The sequence below is a fragment of the Anopheles coluzzii genome, chromosome 2, assembly GCF_943734685.1.
Source record: "Anopheles coluzzii chromosome 2, AcolN3, whole genome shotgun sequence".
NCBI lineage: Eukaryota > Metazoa > Arthropoda > Insecta > Diptera > Culicidae > Anopheles > Anopheles coluzzii.
In genome coordinates this window covers 67453632-67470760 of record NC_064670.1, presented here as the reverse complement: position 1 = coordinate 67470760, position 17129 = coordinate 67453632, and the positions used below count along the sequence as shown (strand labels likewise).

Here is a 17129-nt window from a genome sequence, read left to right as displayed (position 1 = left end):
AAAACAAATGGCTGCAACATTAAAACCTTGTGAACACGCAAAAAGCTTAATTATTTAATTTTTTTGGCGTAGGATTATGCTAGAAATGACTAAATTCGTAGTATAAAAATTATATTGAAGGAAATTAATTTATGTCAAAACGTTTTTGAATATAAAAACCATTGCACATTGAGATTGTACCCTACAAAATATACAAAACTCAGTAAAACGTAAGGTTCACTGGACAATCTTTTTTTTACTAACTAACCATAAAAATAGGAACGAACTTTGTCTTATTCTTCTTCTTCTTCTTTTGGCTCAACAACCGATGTCGGTCAAGGCCTGCCTCTACCCACTTGTGGGCTTGGCTTTCAATGACTAATTGATTCCCCCCATAGCAGGATAGTCAGTCCTACGTATGGCGGCACGGTCTATTTGGGGATTGAACCCATGACGGGCATTTTGTTAAATCGTACGAGTTGACGACTGTACTACGAAACCGGCTCACTTTGTCTTATAGCACAGTTAATTTTCCCAATGTTCGTTCCAACGTGCTGGGGAACTTTCATTTAAAATTTTATCTGTCTGGATTGGATGTTTCTACTATTATTGCTAACATAACCGCATATCCCTTTATGGGCATTAATGTTGTAGGCTAACGTGGACGAGATGATTTGATACTGGTAACTCACCATTGACGCGTAAGCCGAACACGCCGGCATTTGACAACTGGCAAAATCAGAAATCACACGCGAAGGGAACGGCGGGAATGTTTTGTTTTTGTATTTTAAATGTTAGAATAACGTCTAAATTTTATTGTATAAGTTCATTGTGTACCTCTTTGTTTATTGTGTATTGTGTTGTTTATTGTGTACCTCTTTGTGTACGAAACAAATGAAAGAAAGGAACTTAACACTAATGTTTTAGGTTGTCATACAAACAGAGAGATTTAATCGTTTTAATACATAGTTTATAACAGTGATAATATCTAGTATCTAGCTATCTAGCTAGTATCATTGAATCTGTTCGTAGCGGGAATGTACGGTGCTCACAAGAAATTCTAGGGAAGGCAACACATTTCTCGTGCCCGTTTTTCCAATGTCGCGGTAAAGCAACTATCTTGTAAGTCACGAAAATGAGTGTCGGGACGTAAGCCACCGCTACAAACGTATTCAATAATATCCGCGAATATGTATGAGTTATTGTAATGATTATAACAAAACGGGGCGGTCCTGGTACAGTCGTCAATTCGAAGGACTCAATAACATATCCACCATGGGTTCAAACCTAGAACGGACCGTCCCCCCGAAGCTAGGATTGACCGACTACGTGGTAATGAATTAAGTCCCGAAAGCCTGTATATAGGCCGGCATGTCCGCGTAGGACGTTACGCCAAATAGAAGAAGAAGAACAAAACGTTGTTTTATAATATTTTTTTCAAATAACTTTTCTTTACAGTTGCCGTCTTCTGCTACAGAATGGTTGAAGATTTCAAAAGGATTCGAGGAAAAATGGAATTTTCCTCATGTAATTGGTGCCATTGATGGAAAACATGTCACCTTAAAACAACCAACTAATAGTGGGAGCCAGTTTTTCAACTATAAAAGCACTTTCAGCATTGTTTTGCTAGGCATAGTGGATGCTAATTCAAATTTTATATTTGCTGACGTCGGTTGCCAGGGTCGAATTTCTGATGGTGGAGTGTTAGCAAACAGTGCTATATACCAGAAACTGGAGCGCCGGGAGCTAAATATACCCGATCCTGAAATTTTACAAATTCCTTACGAGATCGAGGTTCCCTATTTTTTTTTGGGTGATCAAGCGTTTGCATTGAAAGAATATTGTCTCCGGCCTTTTGCTGGAATGCATACCGCAAACTCAATAGAACGCCACTTTAACTACAGGCATTCGCGAGCTCGTCGAACGGTAGAAAACGGTTTTGGCATTGATGTAAAAGTCTGGCGAGTTTTAGCAAAACCAATGGAATTAGAACCACAAGTAGCTGAAAAAATCGTTCTGGCAACAATTCATCTACACAACTTTAGACGTCGGCACTTGCTTTGGAATTATAATACAACTCTTCTTGCACCCACAAGAAATACGGCATCTAGATATTATTCCTCTCAAGAGTCTAACGTTGACCCTACTACAATGTTACCTCTTCGACACGTTCCGTTGAGGCCGTCTAGAGTGTTGCAAAACATGCGATTACACTTAGCACGACATTTAAAGTTTAATGATCCATTACCATTTGATTTACCGCAACCGCGCAGAGTTGTGTAATTTTCGGAAGCATATAAACCACCACGTACTAATTAGAATTATGGTATTAAGCGAAAGCAAATTTGTATTTGATTTTTGTGTGCATTGCGAAATCTTTATGAATGTTTCCTATTTTTCCTAACACGTTTTATATTTTCCTTTCGTGGAAATAAAAATCATTTATTTGTGATTTGTAGCATTCTTTATAAATAAAGGCACCGTTTACTTGAGACAAGTCTCGCAAGTCAAAAGCTAACTGTGGTGAACTATATACTAATATTATTTTTTAAAGAATAGTAGAATTCTTTACATGGCAATTAGCTCAATGTGTGCATACAATCTGAAAAACCAACAAAGAATAACTGAAACTAATAAAGTTCCTATCGTTATGCTAAACCGATGCAAACAAGAAATGTAAGGCGTACATACAAAATAAATGTCATTATTACTATGAACGATACGAATAAGTTTTTTTTTCAAACAGGAATTATCTTAAGCAATACGGCCTTTTTGGACCGTTACTCCTGGACAGTAAAAACAGAAATTTCGGATTTTCACAGTTCATGGAAAATAATTACAAGGCTCAATTCAGTAATTCATAAAATTCATTAATTCCAAAAACACTTAAACTATCTTAACAATATATAATACATAACAATACATAATTCACTTATTCATAAAATTCTTAAATTCCAACAAAAACTTAAACTATGTTAACACTTAAATTTTAAACCTACAGATATGCATGATCATGCATCGAGGAGGCACGTTGGTCCGCATAAAATTGATCAATTTGATCATTCATGACCGTCGTTATGGACCTGATAAGTTTAGCACAGAACTCTGGGTGTTTGTCTTCGAAGGTGGCAACTTGTGCCTCTACAAAGTTGCCCAGAGCCCTGGCTTTTGAACAAGGTGCAGCAGCAGTAGCAGTATTAGCAATGCTTTGAATGGCTGTCAAGCATTCGCTAATCTGACTTGATCAAGTCGTTTCGCTAAACTTTCTTTTGCGTCCTTTGGACGCTGTGCGACCCTCTAGCATGCCACAAGAGGAGCCAGTGGAGGATGTTGTGGCAGTTGTCGTGGCTGTTGTTGAGGCAGTTGAACTGCATGAAGCGGTGGTTGCAGGAGCGGTCGAGATAACAACAGGTTCTCGAGAAGTTCCTTCAAGATTTGCCTGACATGAGAACAGAAACGCTATATGTTGTATCGTTGTACTTTCACTCTTTATTTTCTTACTTATCCGTACAATTACAATTACTATATCTTCGTAGTACCAGCAACGTCCGTACTCCGTCACGGTTCGTAGGAGAGAGCCTCGAACTCTCATCTCCTTGCACCCACGTACCTACGATCGAGCCCCGAGTGGCACTCACCACTTCGTCCCCAGGGGTCGGCAACCTATATTATCGTATACAACATCTCCCCCACTAATACCGGCGGCTTGGCTCATTCCACCTTACATTGAACGACTCGCGTTTTGTTCCCTATTCATTGTTGATTTATACACACACATTCACGATATAACAATTTATATCTCCTGGGTGACCCGCACCATGAACTATTTCATCAAATTTATCTAATTACATCACTTTTTTTTTTTGCTGTAAAAATTGTACAATTGGCTAACCGAAGCCTTCTCTACTTCTTCTTCTGTTTTTTTTTCCGTATGGTAAATATTTTCCTTCATTGATGATATTATCGAATATCAGCAGCAGTATCCACCATCTTCCTCACAGGCTCGCCATTTAATATCACATTCACGTGACCTTTGCCTTTACCGTTTACCATATACACTGTTTCAATTATAATCATTATAATTATCCTCTTCATATTGCATCCTGGATTTCCTATAGCGCTCTGCAGAGTTGCAGAATCCTTCCTTGTGACCATATCTGCTACATTCGTTACATCGGTAACTTTTATAATGGCACTTTCGGGCATAATGCTCCTCACCACAAAGCCAACACTTCGGTGCTGCTCTATTAGAATATCCTTCCTGTCTTTCCTCATGGCTCTCCCTCCCTCGCTTTGGACTGGGTCTCTCAAACTTCCCGTCATTCACGACGTTTACCTCTTTGCTCTCACTCTCAATCATCTCAGTGTCTTTTTTCAGTGTTACCATCTTTTGGCACATCTCTACTAACTGCGTTAGCGTGGTTACTTCACTATCCTCTATCCTACTCAGCAACCGCAACCTGATATCAGCGTTTCTGTCGTCCTTTAACCCACACACAAACAGAAAACACTTCAACTGTTCCTCTGTAAGCCCTGCGAGCTCTGCTGCCACTACACTCTTATTAACACGGCAACCGAACGTCACGTAATCCTCCAGTCCACTTTTTTGTAACTGCAAACACTTAAATCGCTTGCTGACCTCTGACTCACGAGAGCCAAACAGCGATTTTAACGTACTTACAGTTTCCGTAAAATTGAAATCTTTCGGCTTACGCGGCAGTACACAGCTCGTGTACCGCTCATGTTCTGCTTGCCCCAGCTTCCTCAGCAGCAGCCGCACCTTCGCGTCATCCTCTAGCTTACTTGCATCCTTCTCGAACAGATCCTCATAACGCGAGAACCATCAGGCGAACGTCGTACTCTCCGGATCGAAGTGAAAATCTTTCACCTGGCCCGCCAGCACATCACTAAGCTGCTCTGACCCATTCACGGGCTGCTTAAGTTGCGCTGTCTGCCAAATCTCGCCTATCAGCTTTTCCTGCTGCTTCATGAAATTCTGTTGCTGCTCCAGCATCATCGTGTGCTGTTGGCGAAACAGCTCGTGAATCCAGCTGGGTCCAGATTCCGTTGGATCGACGCTTCCCGTGTCACCGCGATGGCGGCTGTGCGATGGCCGCTCCTCATCACCGTTGCTCGTCTGCTGGTTAGCTTCTCCGTTGCTATTCATGATCACGATGCCTGCCTATTGCACGATCACTGCCTATTGCACGGGTGGTTTCTTATAATCCTCGTCGCCAGTTGTTGTATCGTTGTACTTTCACTCTTTATTTTCTTACTTATCCGTACAATTACAATTACTATATCTTCGTAGTACCAGCAACGTCCGTACTCCGTCACGGTTCGTAGGAGAGAGCCTCGAACTCTCATCTCCTTGCACCCACGTACCTACGATCGAGCCCCGAGTGGCACTCACCACTTCGTCCCCAGGGGTCGGCAACCTATATTATCGTATACAACACTATATTAATTCATTGCTCCACAAAACGATACATAAACACTATCTACTTACAGTATTGATTGTACGACATGGAGCTGTCGTTTCATGTAGAAACGACATATGCTCGTAGGCATACCAAACCTCCTTCAATAGCTGGAACCTGAATATTTATACAATAGAAACGATCTTAACAAATATGAAGTAATAAAATAGCAAAATTTCGTGCTGAATTCCTTTTTAGTCCGCCGGTAGGAATTCATTAAATTCCTCCATTTAGCATGAACGCACTGTGGATTGTTGGAATTATCAATTTCCTGTATATATATAAATAGAACTCAAATATAATTAAGTCAGTCTTGATCTGAGCTCCAAACGGAACAGACGTGTCTCTCCTTTAATTTCAATAGGTTATGGGCCCAGGCTCGCTTGGTGCTGTGTAGGACAATACGTTCACGATATTTTATTGTTGTGGCTCTAATTCAAAGAACGAGCGAAGACAACGGAAAAGTCTGGTGTGAGCGGTGTCGGCAGCAAATGCTGATGTGTTATTGTTCTCAAAAGAGGCGGGGAATAACGATTTGAAAAGACTAGTGGTGGTGTGCTGTGAGCACGATCCCCACAAAAAGGAGTGACGTTGTGACAAAGGAGTGTGATGGAACAGAAAGGCGAAACAGGCCAGGAAACAAAAAGTGTTGCGAAAAGTGATCGTGTGGTGTACACAAATTATTCAGAAAAAATGGATTATTCCAAATTGTTTTTGCTTCCATTGTTCGATGGGACGAATTATTCTTCCTGGAAGTTCAGAATGTTATCTGTACTTGAAGAATACGATTTGATGGAATGTATTTCTTCTGAGCCATCAACAAGTGAAAGTTCTACAGAAAAATCCAAAAAGGACAAACAATGTAAGTCGTTGTTGATTTCGCGTATTAACGACACACATTTGGAGTATGTACAAGAGTGCAAAACCAGCAAGCAAATATGGGACACATTGCAAAAGGTGTTCGAGCGAAAAAGTTTGTCAAGTAAAATGCATGTGAAAAGAAAAATGCTGCTACTAAAACAAGGAGATTCTAGCTTAACGGAGCATTTTCTAGCATTTGACAAACTAGTGCGAGAATTTAAGGCAACGGGTGGAACCATGGAAAATGAAGACATAATTTGTCATTTGTTATTGACTATTGGGTCTGAATATGCTACAGTGGTTACTGTTCTGGAAACTATGCCTCAAGAGCAGTTAACATTGGACATGGTAAAGGCACGTTTACTAGATGAAGAAACAAAGAAAAGTGTGGAAACAAGAAACGACACACAATGCTATCCAGCTGCGTTTTCTAGTGAATACAGTGCAAACCGTGGCAGGCACCAACAAAAGAAACTATTGAAATGTTTTGGTTGCAAAAAGATTGGTCACAAAATCGGGGACTGCCCAGAAAAACAGAAACAAAAGGAAAGCAATTCGAACCAACACAATGCGTATTTTGGTGATGATGGTGTTTGTTTCATTGGTAGCAATGAAATTCTCAGTACGTCACAGCAGGTAAATTGGATTGTTGATTCCGGTTCGTCGGAACACTTAACTAACGATAGAAACTTGCTGGACAAACTAATGCTAATGGATAATCCTATGACAATTGCAGTGGCCAAGGAAGGTGAAACAATAGTTGCGGAACAATATGGAAGTATAAAACTGTTTTCTTCGGTTGGTGACAAATTGGTACCTGTTACTCTCAAAAACGTACTCTACATACCGAATGCGCGTGTGAATTTACTCTCCGTACGCAAAATGGAAGAAGCTGGACTAACTGTGCAGTTTTCGGATGGAAAGGTTTTAGTGAAATACGGGTCGCAGACAATCGCATGTGGAAGCCGACGGGGAAAACTCTACGAATTGACGTTATTGAAAATTAAGGATGTAGCTGATTCATGTCTCTATTCGTGTGGGAAGGTTCCGAAGTGTTTAGAAATTTGGCATCGTCGTTTTGGCCATATAAGTGCAAAAGGATTAGATCAGATTTTGCGAAACGAAATGGTGATTGGAATGCAGCCAATTCGGCAGCGAGGTGATGAAGACTTTATCTGTGAAGCTTGTGTTGCAGGAAAACTCACTCGAAAGCAATTTGTGACAAGTGAAGATCGAAGATCGAGCAGATTATTGGAACTTATTCATTCCGATATTTGTGGCCCTATCACTCCTGTCGGTTTTTATGGTGAAAAATACTTTATAACATTCATAGATGATTGGAGCAAGTTCACAATGGTGTTTTTACTTAAGACAAAGAGTGAAGCTTTTGAAAAATTTCGTGACTTTGAAGCCATAGTTTCTGCTAAATTTGGATCAAAAATATCTCGTTTGCGGTGTGATAACGGTACAGAATACACCAATATTCAATTTTTGAATTTTTGCAAAGAAAAGGGGATACAAATCGAGTTTACAGTTCCTTATACGCCGGAACAAAACGGTGTTAGTGAGCGGAAAAACAGAACTCTCGTAGAAATGGCTCGTGCAATGATGAAGGATTCTAATGTGAACAAAAGGCTTTGGGGGCCAGCAATCCAAACAGCCGCTTACTTAACCAATCGATGTCCTGCGAAGGCTTTAGCTTCCAATTTGACACCATATGAAATTTGGAACAAGGAAAAACCAAACGTTGACAAACTTAGAGTTTTTGGTGTAAATGTTTACGTGCATGTTCCAAAGGAACAACGACAAAAACTCGACTTCAAATCATGGGAAGGTGTGTTCATTGGTTATGCTACAAATGGGTATCGGATTTGGGATCCGAAAAGAAATCGATGTGTTATTGCGCGAGATGTGATTTTCGTCGAAGAAAAGAATAGTATGAACATGCGTGATAGTGATTTTTCCATAAATGAAGAAATTTATATTCCTGGTGGTTCAGTGCCAAATAATATTGGCTCAAGTGAACAGGTAGAAAATGATAGTGAAAGTGTGCATGGCATTGAAAACGATGAATCGTTTGACAGTTGCTTGGATCAAACAATTCGTGAAATTAGTGACTTGGACCAAGCAACAAATTCTCGTCCAGTTAGAGAACGTGTGGCGCCATCGTGGCATGAAGATTATGATCTAAGTGGTTTTGCGTTAAATGCCTCACATTTTGTGGATAATCTACCATGTAGCATTGCGGAAATGAAGAAACGAGAAGATTGGCCAAAGTGGAAAATAGCAGTGGACGAAGAAATGGATGCTTTGATGCGAAACCATACTTGGGATTTGGTGGAACTCCCAGAAGGACGGGTTCCAATATCGTGTAAATGGATCTTTAAAATAAAACAAACAGACGATGGTTCTGAAGATCACTATAAGGCAAGATTGGTGGCGAGGGGTTTTAGCCAACGACAAGGTTTTGATTATTTTGAAACATATTCACCCACTGCTAGACTTGACACTTTGCGAACGATCTTAGCAGTGGCAAATCAGAAGGGTATGTTAATCCAACAAATGGATGTAAAGAGTGCTTTCTTAAACGGAACAATTAGTGAAGAGATTTACATGACACAACCCGAAGGGTTTGAAACAGGGAATAATCTTGTATGTCGTCTGAACAAGTCTTTATATGGACTTAAACAGGCGTCAAGAGCATGGAATTTGCGATTCCATATGTTTGTGGAAAAACTAGGATTTAAAAGAAGTATAAGTGACAAGTGTTTGTATGTGCGTGAATCTGGAGAAAACCAGCTATTTTTATTAATCTATGTGGACGATGTGCTTTTGATTGGACAAAAAATGCCGTTAATTACGATAGTGAAACAATGCTTATCAAAGGAATTTGAAATGAAGGATATTGGTGAAGTGAAGTGTTTTCTCGGTTTGACAATCAAAAGAAAACCAGAACAACGTGTTCTTCATATAAGCCAACAATCATTTTTCGAAAAATTACTGCAACGATTTAACATGAAGGATTGTAAACCAGTGTCGACTCCGATTGAGAATCGTTTGCAACTGCAAAAGGGTGAAGAATGCAATCGTGTGAATAAGCCATATCGAGAACTAATTGGATGCTTAATGTATGCAACTTTGACAACTAGGCCGGACTTGTGTGCAGCAGTGAATTATTTCAGCCAATTTCAAAGTTGCCCCACAGACCAGCATTGGTACCATCTAAAACGAGTATCGCGCTACGTGCGTGGTACCTTGGACTTTGGTTTACACTTCGAAGGTAATGACAATCTACCAGCTATCGAAGCATATTCGGACGCTGATTGGGGAAACAATGCGATCGATCGACGTTCGCTGACTGGCTATGTTTTCAAAGTTTATGGTAGTACGGTGAGTTGGTCAACAAAGAAACTAACAACAATTACATTATCTTCAACAGAAGCAGAACTTATAGCATTGTGCATGGCGGCATGCCATGGCATTTGGCTAGTACGACTGCTGGAGGATCTTGACATCAAACTGGATTATCCTGTAGTGTACCATGAAGACAACCAATCGGCGATTCGAGTCATGGGAGAGGAAAAGGAAACCAGCCGGCTAAAGCACATAGACATCAAGTTTCGCTTTGTGCAAGATCTCATCCAACGGGGAATCATCAAACTGAAGTATATACCGACAACTGAACAAGTGGCGGATATTATGACGAAGGGTTTACCTGTAAAGCCGTTTGTTCTACATCGCATGGGTTTGGGATTAAGTGTTTTCAGAAATTGAGGGAGAGTGTTGGAATTATCAATTTCCTGTATATATATAAATAGAACTCAAATATAATTAAGTCAGTCTTGATCTGAGCTCCAAACGGAACAGACGTGTCTCTCCTTTAATTTCAATATGGATCCTCCTCCAGCACGGATGCTATCTGTTGCCAGGCTTGATGCCTTATTTCGTTGTTTTTATACTGGCGATCAGTATCTAACCAGATGCACGGATAAGTTTTTACCAAATTGATCAATTCGATGACTTTTTCCTCATCTTGAATAGGCTAAAATAATAAAACAACCAATAATTTAGTGTGTCATTCTATGAGAAAAGGTGTAACTTACATTTTTATTCGATTTTTGGGCGGTTTTAGCTCCTTCCATTGTTAAGTGCTGGCGTGGTTGACTGCTAATCGAAAATGTCCGCCTGAAAACTTCCAAGGAATCTCCAAACACAATACCAACACATCCCCATATAATGTATCCAACATTTTTGTTTTCGTATACGTTTATTTAAGCCTCATTTTATTCTCAATATTATTATTGCCCTCAAATAAAACATTACATAAATATATTTTTAATAATTTGTATTAATTTTATCAGTAGCTTAAATAAGCACGTAATTTTTAATTTTATTTTACTCAAATTTAAAAATTGAATTCGATGATCATCCCTCCCTTCAACACTTGAAACAGTAATGTAAACATAGCAGGTGGAAGATACGTCACTTGTCGCCGCTCGTAACCGTAGCAATAGACGATGCGCAATCTCAGATTGCGCATATATTTATCTGTCAAACGGGTCGGTTTGATATATTTATCTGTCAAAAAAATTTATATACCTCGGACATATAATCTTGAAAATTTATGCGCAATCTTGGCGCAATCTGAAAATGTATGGAAATGACGTTTATAGCTCAGGGTTGGCTACGCGAAATGACTTATGTTTTGATAAAACGAATATATGCGCAATCTGAGATTGCGCATCGTCTATTGCTACGGTAACCCGCATACATCGGGTTACGAGCGGCGACGAGCTGACAGATCGAGAACAATGGAAATTTGTAGCTGTCATTTGTAGCCGCATACATGAATGCAGCGTGTAGGGCCAGCTTGAGATTGCGCATTGCTACCAAAGTGGGTATAGGGACTAGGTGGGCTTATAGGTTTGGCGGGAAGGCCATATTGGACGAACGAATGACAGGAGGGGATTCGATTGTGATACGTAGTTTTTCACCCACACTACGACACATCATCCAAAATAGCCATTGGAATTCACACGCATACATCAACAAATGATCGAATCCCCTCCTGTCATTTCGTTTTCATTTTTCTACAGTACGGCTGTCAATTTGTTCGGGATAAGCCCACCTGTATAATAAACCCACTTTGATTGCTACGGTGATATTTTTAAATCCACCTTGACGGTGACCCTCTTATGTGGCGCTCTAGCAGCAATCGAACACGACATCCGACACGAACAAACCCATATCATCATATGGTGGTGCACTGTCAGACACAAACAAACAAACAAGACAAACGTCGAGTCGAACATGTCCGTTAATTCTGTCTGTGATGTTCGATACCAACCTGTGCAGTGAGTGCCTTGGCTGTCAAACGCTTCACAGCTACAGTAGATAGAATTCAATTCGGGACATTTTTAAGTTTGTTTACGTAGTTTGTCTCTTTTTCTTCTTAAAATTGCGTGCAAAATATTTAAAATAGCTATCAATAATTATTGTTAAACTTTTCAATCAATTATAACATCAAATATAAAGGATTGAAACGTATTAAACTATTGTGTGTACATAATCTATGTATATGCACTGTTTGTGTTTTGGCATGGACGTTTGTTTACATTTTTCAATATTAAATTTGAATGATTTCTATGTTATTATAGATGTGAATAACTAGTAAATTATGTTATTGATATTATGTGAGTTGAATCTTCCCCCTGTAGGTGGATATTCATTTAAACTATGAAAATGCTTCATTTTCGAGACGAAAAGAAAGGCGTATTGCAGTGCATCATGACAGGTCTATAAGACATCGAACAGCTGACAGAGCACCTATCGAACAGAGTCGTGTTTGTTTGTCTCGTTCGATTGGTTCCAGAGCGCCGCCTTCAACGCTCTATCATAACCTGTATAGAGTTTAATAACCTTGATGATGGCGCCTGGAAAACTCGCTAACAATTCACCTTCTAAATAAACACCTTGTATGTACCGAGGCCAGTATGGAATGTTGTTGAGCAACAAGCATTCAACTTGTTAGTGTATCGCAAACTATAGAAGATTTTGTTGTGAACTATTGGATGTATTACTTGGTACTGCTACTTTTCCCGAGGCATTGTGAGCAGTTAATGCATCGGAATGTTTTGTAAATGATTTAATTTGACTTATTTCTTTTATCTTGTTTCATAGTATCAAATATAGATGCTGGTTGCTTCCAAGGAAATATACAGATCGACGAGCACTGTCAAGGTGCAGTTCTGAATTGAACTCTTGAACAAAATTATAAATATGCAACACAAATCTAAACAAGAGAAAACGACATCTTTTGATTCTTCATTTTTTCCTGAATGTTGGTCCGACGATAGACGAATGGGTGTTTTATTAGCGGAATTTCGTCCAAGACAACTAAATATCACGAGTTATGATTCAAAAATGAAATTCTGGAAAGATTTGATTTTATCATCATGCCGTGAATCTGGGTCCAGCGTGGTATCTGTAACGACATTGAAAGAACGCTTTCGTCGTAAAGGCACTGTTCCATATTGCTTAAATACCGTATTTCATGATATGTTGTCAAAAAGAGAGCTGTGTAGTGACAACCTGCTTAAAGATCATGGCAAAACTGGAGTTTACGGTTTTAATCTGTGGACAGTAGGACAGCTCATAAAAACCCCATTAGTATGGAGCTATGAAACAGTTCGAGCTATTACAGGCTTTGTAAATTTCAATGAATCTGATAGTTATATCGTCAAATCTATTGCAGTGGTGAGTATACTATTTATCAATATTAAAAAACATCATTTTTAATATTACCTTAACGTGATTATTTTAGGAACATATTAAAATTATTGAAAATGTTGTTGCAACACACAACCTTCAAAACAAAACAATGAAATATGAGGATTTCCTATTTATATTGTTCCAATCGTCAAACATAACTCGCAATGGAGTCGGTCCGCCGATTATTTTCCTCGAAAAAGAAAAACGATTGACGACAAAAAGTGTAATTATTGACGACACTAAAACTTTTCTTATAAAATTTGCATCTATTGATGGAATTGCTCAACCTATTACAAGTATTGAAAAATCCATATACGAGATTGAGCAGAGAGAGAATCGACTGATGGAAGATATTACCTCCATCGAGCATGATATAAGTCAAACAATGGAGAAAGTTCGTCAACATATTCAAAACGGTCAGAAGCAAATGGCTAAAACTTTATTAAAAAAGAAACATATTCTAGAAAAAAGTATGCAACTCAAAATTACTGCGTTGGATACGCTTCAAGGAATTCTTCAAAAAATTCATAATTGCCAGTCCGATAAAAATGTAATCAAAGCATATCAATTAGGCACCGATGCATTGAAAAACGTATTGAATACATCAGGAATCACAATTGAACAATTGGATAATACGGTGACTGAAATGAAGAATGTTTTAGAACAACATAACGAAATGCTTTCAATGATCAGTGCTGTTCCTATTGATGATATTGATGAATTGGAACTTGAACTGGAATTAGGAGATCTTATAGATATGAAGCTAACTGAAAGCAATATTGACAAACATAATATTTCAACGCCTGCACTAGTGCCTCCCGTAGAAAATAGACCCAGCAATGCGCATGATTTTGATACAGAAATCGAAAAACGTTTGGCAGCATTAAGAGTCGATATCGAAAGCTCTAAATTAGCTAGTAATGCACAATGACAGTCTAAATGGGGTGGTCCCATGGTACAGTCATCAATTCGTACAACTCAACAAGATGGCCTTCTTGAGTTCAAGACTAGCAACTACGATCGAATGCGTGCAACCATGGTTGAATTGCGTTCCACTACGGTGGAATCGTGTGCCACTACGATCGAATCGTGTGCCGCTAGCATTGGATTTCTGAAAGGTAGAGCATAGTAAACTGTTTGTTTACGTTTGCAAACTGGTTCCTTCTTCGCCGATGGCATATCTTTAGTAAAATTCTACTAATAGATAATTATTCACTGATTACATGTACAATCCTTGTAATCAACGAATATCGTGGTCCCTTATTGATGGTAAAATCCTAGTTTTCAACTAATATTCGTGGGATGTACCTATAATCAGAAAGTAATTCCCTTTTAATAGTATTTTACAAACGAAATGCCGTCGGCGAAATAGGAAATAGCTTTCAAACGTAAACAAACAGTTTACTATGCTCTTGCTTTCAGAAATCCAATGGTAGGGTAACTGTACCAGTTTTCGGCAGTGTACCTATTCTCGGCAGGGTACCTAAAAACGTGAAATTCTTCACAAATGCGGTAAAAAAATTCACAAAACACAATTTTGTAGCGAAAGTGTACTTATTTGTTATTCACATACGAAGTTTCACTCCATTACATTACGTATTTTTCAATATATCAGATAAATTGTGCTTTTTTTCGGCAGCTTTGCTGTCAGCCAATCGTTCGGCAGGTTATGTGATTAAGAGAATCAGAACAGTAAAAGAATGAAAAAAGTGGTACATATTAAAGATTTTATGCTTATTTAATTTATTCAAACTTGTTCGGAATTCTAAAATCACGATAAACAAGTTATTTTTCACTTTAAATGCTGCCGAAAATAGGTACACAGTAAATGTTCAGTTTTGACAGCTCAATTTTGTGGGCTCCTGCCGAAACTCGGAACAATAACACACCTTGGATTTGGCCGAATATTTCTTTTAAGGCTGGAAATAGACGAACCGAGATCGTCGCGGTACCGCGAAAATCGCCTATGACTTGAGCTGTCAATTCTGTTATAAAATCTGACAGATAGGCGAGAAAATCGCGGCTCGTGTATGGAACCATCCGAGGTCTGGTGACGATTAAATGTGCCAAGAAGATATATTTTTTATCAATTTGCGAATCTAATTATTTATTTCACATAGTTTATGCAAAATAAAATACAAAACTCATTTCTCGACACGAGTCTTCACACAAATCCGCCAGAAAAAGTAAAAACATTCGGTTCGCGCTACCGCGAAAATCTCAGGAATACCGAAGTTTTGTATCTCTGCGAAACAGCAGGCGCGATCGGAGGCGCGGAAGATTTGACAGCCCAACTGTTCTACAACTGTTATAAACAAGGCGCGAATTTCGCGGTACCGCGACGATCTCGGTTCGTCTATTTCCAGCCTGATATGTAACGGTTAAACGCTTTCAACCCTGTCAGTTCATACCAGACTAACTGGGTACCAAACAATGCTCGCGTATTCTAAAGCAGGTTAGACTGAGCTACAGTAAATGGTTTTGAGGCAATAGGGTAATGCAAATCATGCATCATCAATGATTCCGACCCACAAGTGGAGCGGGTGTGCTAGATCGGAGTCGGAAACAAATCCGACCCTACCTCGGGGACCTACTACCGTAAGGACTTCAAGTTGACTCGAATGATAAGTAGTTGTAAGAAAGCATAAACGACTCCGACCCACTGGTGCAGCGAGTTTGGGTCAGGTCAAAGTAGGTTTAATACTCGACCCGTACTCGCTGCACCAATGGGCCGGAATCGCTTATGCTTTAGGATTCGTATCTACCGAAATCGTTGCACATACTACATCTATTTGTACGTTTCGGGTTGACCCGCACGGCTACGGGATGCTTCGGATTGCTCCGACCCGGTGAGTTCCAGTTGCCCCGCCTTTCACTAGTGTGTGTATGGAAGAACGTGCGTAAGTTGTCGAATCGCTGACCAAGGAGTAGGAGAAGGTAAAGTGAGTTAATGTTTAACAAACCCGTTGTAACAATAATAATTAGGAAAAAAAACTTCAAATATATTTGTGTTTTTTGGTAGCATTTATCAAATACGATTTTCCTTTATAACATTGACAAAATGATATTTTCATAACTTTCGTCACAACAATTTACGCAATCACAAAATATTATATAAATAAACACTATGTACAAAACATTTTGATACTCATACTGTACGGGCCGTACACCAGCAGCACCGTGCACCCCTACCGAGAGCACCTACTTGATCAACCTTTTTACACACTCTCTTTTCTGCCGTGCAATGCACTTGCCTCACACAAATGTGGGAATTTGTAAGCTATGATCCCCCTACCTATATATGTCACCTATGTACCCACCACAAATGCTTCAAACATCATATTCGCTCTGTATTGTACTTGACTCGAGCACAAATGAAATGGACCCCCCGCCGTTGTTTAACACTGCCGGGACGACATTTATCTCTCGTCTTTTTGCGCTAGCACTTAAATTAAGCTGCACCCGAGTTGGCATGAATTCTCTACCACTGGAACAAGACAGGAGCACGAACATTCGTTTCCTATGAACCGGAACTGGAACAGCAGCAGCATAGACGATCACCCTGAACCCGACGATTGTGGCGAATCGGAATGGAGCTTTGTCGCTTCCCACACATCGCGTAGGGTCGCGTTCAGGACTGCATAATGTCTCACCATTTTTAACAATGCTGCTGCTAGACGGCAACCCTCGTCCCCAGAAGCTGTGACTGCAATTTCAAACCTGGAGAACAAACGGAACTGGGTAAACAATGCGAAGATATCCTTGGCAAATCAGCAGAACTTACTCAGCATTGAACAGGTTAACAAGGAAGTCGTATTCTATTAACGATGGAACGTGATAGGATGAAGAAAACTTGAAGCGTTAGTTTCAGCTTCTGCAATCTTATTTATGTTGTTTATTCCAAGCATCAGCTGACCGGCGTCGATTTTGACAGACAAATTGTAAACAAGGTTTACAAAATGGTGACCCTCTGAATCGCTCTGTGGTAACCAAGGTGGATTAAAAATATCAGGTGGTGGATTAGGGCCTTTGCGGGGT

General features: G+C 39.5%; 2 protein-coding genes across 4 annotated transcripts in view; one reads left to right on the top strand and one right to left on the bottom strand.

The window, feature by feature from the left end:
- Window positions 1-17129, bottom strand: part of LOC120959432 (uncharacterized protein K02A2.6-like) — a 66487-nt gene that overhangs the window by 13306 nt on the left and 36052 nt on the right. The gene's annotated exons all lie outside the window — the stretch shown is intronic.
- LOC120950812 (charged multivesicular body protein 7) lies at window positions 12271-15246 on the top strand. Of its 2 annotated transcripts, none has more exons than XM_049606531.1 (3): window positions 12271-12403; window positions 12501-13076; window positions 13144-15246. In XM_049606531.1, the coding sequence occupies exons 2-3, from the start codon at window positions 12600-12602 to the stop codon at window positions 14020-14022; spliced, it is 1356 nt and encodes a 451-aa protein (XP_049462488.1). In that variant the 5' UTR covers window positions 12271-12403; window positions 12501-12599; the 3' UTR covers window positions 14023-15246. The 2 variants fall into 2 exon arrangements, with proteins under 2 accessions (XP_049462488.1, XP_040225073.2); XM_040369139.2 differs by having other exon boundaries at window positions 12271-12428.